Below are 6,948 nucleotides of genomic sequence, written 5' to 3'. Positions count from 1 at the left end.
CATCAAGCTGTGCCAACAGCAGTGGCTAGGGCGGCCCGTAGCGACCGCAACAACGACAAGTGCGGTGGCCGGAGCTCGGTGGTGCATGAGCGCAGGGCTACGGCTCGCCCTTGAGGGAATCAGGTAGCTTGACTGCATCTAGGGGGGGCCGAGGAGCACGGTGGATAGCACCGCTAGGCGTGGTAAGCTCAGAGGTGAGCAGGAGGTTGGCCATGGCGGACGGCGACCACGGGAGCTCATGGGGCGGCGGCTAGAGGAAGCTAGTGAGAGGGGGAGGTGAGGGGAAAAGCTTAGGGGCTCACAGTGATGTCGGTAGGGTGGTCAGTGGGCTCGGGGACGACCTGGAGACGGTGAATTGGGGCCGGTGATCTTCAGTGCCCGTCGGTGAAGATGACGACGATGGCGTCACTGCAGGGCTCCCGACGTCGTGTGGCTCAGCGGAGACGAAATATACGATGTTGCGGTTCCTCCTGACATGTCGATGAGGCGTGGGAGGGCCGGTGGCCGCGGCAACGACGATCGACGGCTCTCTGTCTCGCTTGGGAACGAGAGGTAGGGAAGGGGAGGAGGTCCAGGAAGAGAGGGAAAGTGAGAGGGGATCGAGGGGGTCGCGTGGCGCCATCTAGGTGCATCGGGAGGAGCCAGGCAGGCAGGAGGAGCTGGCGCGGCTTGTCTGCGCGCCGGGCATGCAGCTGCTTCTCCTCCTGGCAGAAGGAAGAAGACAGCGCTGCCCCCGGTGGGCCGGGCTGGCTTTGCCCAGTTGGGCTGCTACAGTGGTGGGGCAAAAGTGCCAGGTAAGGTTTCTCTGCTCTGTTTTATTTCAGTCCTGTTTTCCTTTTATTTATTCATTTTGCCCTGTTTTAAACTTCAAACAATTGAAAACAGTGGCAACATTCCTCTGAATATTTTTGTATTGCACAATGGAATTATCCAAATACACATAAAATGTTTTAGATCATTTGGAGATATAAACTTTACATAAGATGAGTATATTTCCAAATTCAAATATAATATTGAAAGCACAAGTGCTCCCTAGGTGGTTTTGATAATTGATGACAACATATCTCTTGTTGGACTAACATTTCTATCTAGCATGTTTCAGATAAGTTCAACAATGGAGTGGCATGGACTAAAGGTTGTGGGAACTCCTTCAAGATGCTAAGGACAAAGGATTGGCTAAAGCTTCAAGCTTAAGACTCTTCATTTTACATTTTAGTGATCCAAGATCACATTGAGTCCATAGGAAAAGCCAATACTATCAAGGAGGGATGAGGTGTTGCTTAATGAGCCTCTTGCTTCATGTGCTTAATGATATGCTCCAAAACCCTCAACTACTTTCCCATATCCACATATGACCTAAACCCTAAGCCAAACTCGGTCCTACCAATTCTTTCTATCTGGCGCCACCGAGTTTCACTTGTCATAAGCCACTGCCAAACCCTAGCAATTCGGTTCCACCGATAGGGATCTCGGTCTCACCGAGATGGGATTGCAAACTCTCTGTTTCCCTTTCGTAACTTTTCGGTCTCACCGAAAGAGCGGATCGGTCCCACTGAGATTGCAATGTAAATTCAGTGTTTCCTTTTTGTAACTTTTCGGTCTCACCGAAAGAGCAAATCGGTCCCACCGAGTTTGCCTGACCAACTCTCTGGTTAGCTAATTACCAAAATCAGTCTCACCGAGTTTGTGTAATCGGTCTCACCGAGATTACGTTATGCCCAAACCCTAACCATATCGGTCCTACCGAGTTGCATGTCAGTCCCACCGAAAATCTCTAACGGTCACTAGGTTTACCTTCTTGGTCCGACCGACTTTGTTGATTCGGTCCCACCGAGATTGGAAAACTGTGTGTAACGGTTGGATTTTGTGTGGAGGCTATATATACCCCTCCACCTCCTCTTCATTCGTTGAGAGAGCCATCAGAACACATACACAATTCCAACTCATATGTTCTGAGAGAGAACCACCTACTCATGTGTTGAGACCAAGATATTCCATTCCTACCATATGAATCTTGATCTCTAGCCTTCCCAAGTTGCTTTCCACTCAAACCTTCTTTCCACCAGATCCAAATCCTATGAGAGAGAGTTGAGTGTTGGGGAGACTATCATTTGAAGCACAAGAGCAAGGAGTTCATCATCAACACACCATTTGTTACTTCTTCGAGAGTGGCGTCTCCTAGATTGGCTAGGTGTCACTTGGGAGCCTCCGACAAGATTGTGGAGTTGAACCAAGGAGTTTGTAAGGGCAAGGAGATCGCCTACTTCGTGAAGATCTACCGCTAGTGAGGCAAGTCCTTCATGGGCGATGTCCATGGTGGGATAGACAAGGTTGCTACTTCGTGGACCCTTTGTGGGTGGTTGCTTCTTCGTGGACCCTTCATGGGTGGAGCCCTCCGTGGACTCGCGCAACCGTTACCCTTTGTGGGTGGAGCCCTCCGTGGACTCGCGCAACCGTTACCCTTCGTGGGTTGAAGTCTCCATCAACATGGATGTAGGATAGCACCACCTATCCGAACCACGGGAAAAACATCCGTGTCTCCAATTGCGTTTGAATTCTCCAAACCCTTCCCCTTACATTCTTGCAAGTTGCATGCTTTACATTCCGCTGCTCATATACTCTTTGCATGCTTGCTTGATATGTATTGTGTATGTTGAAATTGTGCCTAAAACTCCACTCAAACCAAAGAGGCCTAAAAATTGCAACTTTAGCACTAAGTGTCTAATCACCCCCCTCTAGACACATCTACTTCTAGATCCTACAAATATTGATTTAAAATCAGAGCCCAAATGATTCCTTAGAAATGTTCCAAAATTTTGGTTTGATTTATAACTCTTGCCAAAATTGTCAGAACTATTTCTACGGCATTTTTGATTCACTAATTGCAGTTTTAGGGTTCTTGCCCCTTTATTAAAATGATTTTTGAGGCTTTCACTTTCCTCATTTCAAATTTCAGAAAATAGACATGATGTACACACAAGTTCTAGCCTAGTGCAAGGTAAAGCTAGGGATGTGACACTACATCACCATGTTGTTCGGCTTGAAGAACGTCGGCGCCACCTTCCAGCGCTCCATGCAGAATTGCCTGCTGTCGCAACTCGGCCGCAATATCCACGTCTACGTGGACGACATCATGGAGAAGACCAAGCAGCACCTCACGCTCCTCGACGATCTGAAGGAAACCTTCGCCAACCTGCGCGAGTACAAGGTCAAGCTCAGCCCGGAGAAATGCGTTTTTGGCGTCTCGGTCGGAAAGCTACTCGGCTTCCTCGTCTCGGAGCGCGACATTGAGGCAAACCCAGAGAAAATCAAGGCCATCGAGCGCATGTGCAAGCCGGCCCGGCTACGCGATGTCTAGAAGTTCACCGACTGCTTGGCCTCGGTCAGCCGGTTTCTCAGCCGGCTGGGCGAGAGGGCCCTGCCCCTATATCGGCTAATGAAGAAGACGACGCTGTTCGAATGGAATGACCAGGCAGACGAAGCCTTCCGGGATCTCAAGCGCATGCTCTCAACCGCACCAGTCCTGGCCGCGCTGGCCGAGAAGGAGCCGTTGTTGATCTATATCACCGCGACCTCGCGGTCGGTTAGCACGGTGATGGTGGTCGAGCAACCAGAGAAGGACAGGGTCCAAGCCGTCCAGCGTCCCGTCTACTATCTGAGCGAGGTGCTCTCTGCCTCGAAGCAGAACTACCCGCAGTACCAGAAGATGTGTTACGGCGTGTACTTCACCGCCAAGAAACTGAAGCAGTATTTCCAAGAGCATGTCATCACCGTGGTCAGCACGGCCCCTCTCGGTGACATCATTGAGTGCTGGGATGCCTCTGGCCGGGTCGCCAAGTGGGCGCTCGAGCTAGCCAGACATACCATCCTCGACGAGCCCCGCACCACAATCAAGTCCCAAGCTTTGGCCTACTTCCTCGTCGACTACACCGAGACCTAGTACCTACCGCCACCTCCGGACTCGACGCACTGGCGCATGCACTTCGAAGGCTCGAAGATGCGACTTGGCCTGGGAGCCAACATAGTGTTGTCGTCCCCCATGGGCGACCGGCTCAAGTACGCATGACAGATCCACTTCGCCGCCTCCAACAATGTCGCCAAGTACGAAGCCCTTGTGCATGGCCTATGGATTGCCAAGGAACTCGGCATCCGGCACATCCTGTGCTTCGGCGACTCGGACCTCGTGGTGCAGCAGTGCTCAGGCGAGTGGGATGTGCACGACTCCAACATGGCAAGCTACCGCTTCCTCGTCTAGAAGATGTCCGGATTCTCTGAGGGCTCGAGTTCCTCCACGTCCCACGCACGAAGAACAAGGCGGCCGACACGCTCGCCAAGATCGCTTCGTCTCGACAGTCCATCCCATCCGGCATCTCGCTCGAGCACCTGCACAAGCCGTCCGTCAAGCCATCTCCAGACTCCGAGTCCATCCATGTGCCAAGCAACCTGGCCACGCCTCAACTCGGCCCAGGGACTGCTCCAACCGACCCGGCCGCGCCTCAACCTGGCTCGCGGACTGCTCGAACCAACCCGACCGCGCCTCAACCCGGCCCGGGGACAGCTCCATCCAACCCGGCCGCGCCTCAACCCAGCCCGCGGGCTGCCGAACTTGGCTTGGGGGCCGCCGACCCGGAATCCGAAGTAGTGGCTGTCTTCGCCGTGGTGACGGCGCCATCCTGGGCCCTGCCCATCTCGGAGTTCCTGGAGAACGGGGTCCTCCCCATGGACGAGACAGAAGCTCGGCAAGTGCAGCATCGAGCGTCCGCCTACAACATCATCAACAATGAGCTCGTCAAGCGCATCTCCATCGGCGTGTTCCAATGCTGCGTCGAGCAGGACAAGGCTATTGAGATCCTCCTCGACATACACCACGGCGAGTGCAGGCACCACGCCGCCTCACGGTCCCTGGCGGCCAAGGCTTTCCGCCATGGTTTCTACTGGCCCACGGCCCTCGAAGATGCAGAGTCACTCATTAACAAGTACGAGGGATGCCAACGCTTCAGCAAGCGCAGCCACCAACCGGTGTCAGCACTCCAGACCATCCCGATCGCCTGGCCCTTCGCGGTCTGGGGACTCGACATGGTGGGGCCCTTCAAGACCGCCCGAGGTGGCATGACGCATTTGCTGGTGGCGGTGGACAAGTTCACCAAATGCATCGAAGCAAGGCCAATCAAGAAGCTGGACGGCCCGACGGCCGTTCGGTTCATCAAGGACATCGCGGTGCGCTACGGCATGCCGAACGGCATCATCACGGACAACGGCACCAACTTTGCCAAGGGCGCGCTTGCGCAGTACTGCTCCGTCTCCGACATCCGCCTCGACCTGGCTTCCGATGCACATCTGCAGTCCAACAGCCAGGTCAAGCAGGCCAACGGCCTCATCCTATCCCGCATCAAGCCGCGGCTCGTCAAGCCACTCGTCCATTCCCCCGGCAGCTGGCTTGACGAGTTGTCGGCCGTCCTCTAGAGTATCCGCACCACGCCAAACTGGTCGACAGGGTTCACCCCGTTCTTCCCCGTTTATGGAGCAGAAGCCATCATTCCGACCAATGTCGAGTTCGACTCACAGCGCGTCATGATGTACACAGAATCCAAAGCTAAAGAAGCTCGCGAAGACGGTGTCGACCTGCTCAAAGAAGCACGCCTCCTAGCGCTCAGTCGTTTGGCCATACCAGCAAGGTCTGGGGCACTACGACAGCAAGAAAATCAAGCCCCTCGCTTTTTGGGAGGGAGACCTCGTCGTCCGCCTCATCTAGGAGCAGGCCGGCCAGCACAAGTTGTCCTCCCCATGGGAGGGTCCCTTCATCGTCAGCAAGGCCTTGTGTGACCGCAACGCCTACTACCTCATGGACGCACACAAGTCAAACAAGCGCAAGAGGGACACCACCGGCAAAGAAACAACCTGGCCATGGAATGCAGAGCTCCTCTGCCTATTTTACAGTTAGCCGTATGCACGTATGTATCGCTGCCTTTTGTAATCATCTGAAAACTATGGGACCCCCGAACGGTGCTCGGGGGCTGCCCTTTCCGTGACCAAGCTATTTGTGTCCCCTACTTTTATGCATTACTTTCGTCGCAAGCCAACCTGGCCACCAGGCCGACTTGTTCGACCCGGGGGCTCGGGGGCTGGCCGGCTTGGCCACCCGCCGCTTCACGTGGCGGCTCTTGACACATTGGACTGCCGCGGCCTCCCGCTTCGCCCTAAGCTGCAGAACCGGCTTCGGCTATTGGCTGGCAAGCGCACGAGACCAAAGCTCGAGCGCGCCATGGGCGCTAAGTAAGAAGCTGCCGGGTCACCCAACCCAGCCCCGCCGCTTTAAAGTTACCACACGACTGGCTGTTCGCCAACCCAGCCCCGCCGGATTGCTGCCAGCCGGCCCAGTGGGTGTTTCACTCATGCTCAACGATCCGAAAGGTTAAATATCACGCGCTCCTCCCAAAGGCCAAACCCCTTGTCGTGGACCGGAGCCTTGGCTGTCAGACTCGTGGGGGGGGGGGAACCCAAAGGGAGGGAAGTTGCAAGAAAAAAGGCTTCAAAAACAAAGAGCAAGAGCGCTGGCACCCGCGAGGTTTTTCACATACCGCCGGGTCACTCGACCCGGCCCTGCCTCTGTAAGCCACCAAGCAGCCGCCCGCCCGCCAACCGGGCCCTGCCGGGTTGCCACCGGCCGGCCCAATGGGTGTTTTCGCTCGCGCTCAATGTTACGAAAGCCTAAGTACTACACGCCCCTCTCAAAAGCCGAACCCCTTGTCACGGACTGGAGCCTCGGCCGTCAAACTCGCGGGGGAGAAGCCCAAGAGCGAAGAATGCAGGAAAACGGCTTGAAAAAAGAAAAGAAAAGGCACAAACATTCACAAGGCTTACGTATCATAAATTAAGAAACAAGCCCAAGGCCAGAGTTCATTACACCCAAGTCAACCCCCAGTGGGTGGGCGGACATGCTATCTAACA

At 54.7% G+C, this 6,948-nt stretch overlaps 1 protein-coding gene across 1 annotated transcript; it reads left to right on the top strand.

Moving 5' to 3' along the window:
• The first annotated feature begins 3,436 nt into the window (after window positions 1-3,436).
• LOC147984284 (uncharacterized) lies at window positions 3,437-5,463 on the top strand. Its single transcript, XM_087541040.1, has 3 exons — window positions 3,437-3,664; window positions 4,070-4,202; window positions 4,277-5,463. Exons 1-3 carry the CDS (start codon window positions 3,437-3,439, stop codon window positions 5,461-5,463), a joined length of 1,548 nt encoding a protein of 515 aa, XP_087397166.1.
• The last annotated feature ends 1,485 nt before the right edge of the window (window positions 5,464-6,948 follow it).

The sequence above is a fragment of the Triticum urartu genome, chromosome 2A (assembly GCF_056163025.1).
Source record: "Triticum urartu cultivar PI428250 chromosome 2A, HENAU_Tu73, whole genome shotgun sequence".
Classification (NCBI taxonomy): domain Eukaryota; kingdom Viridiplantae; phylum Streptophyta; class Magnoliopsida; order Poales; family Poaceae; genus Triticum; species Triticum urartu.
Note: the sequence above shows the minus strand (reverse complement) of the source record. Positions and strands in the feature narration are given on the sequence as shown.

Excerpts from the sequence above, each read along its gene's own strand:
- LOC147984284 (XM_087541040.1), top strand. The coding sequence starts at position 3,437 with ATGAAGAAGACGACGCTGTTCGAATGGAATGACCAGGCAGACGAAGCC. Across the intron at positions 3,665-4,069 it reads CCGTCTACTATCTGAGCGAG|ATCCACTTCGCCGCCTCCAA; the intron begins GTGCTCTCTGCC and ends TACGCATGACAG. Across the intron at positions 4,203-4,276 it reads CGTGGTGCAGCAGTGCTCAG|GGCTCGAGTTCCTCCACGTC; the intron begins GCGAGTGGGATG and ends GGATTCTCTGAG.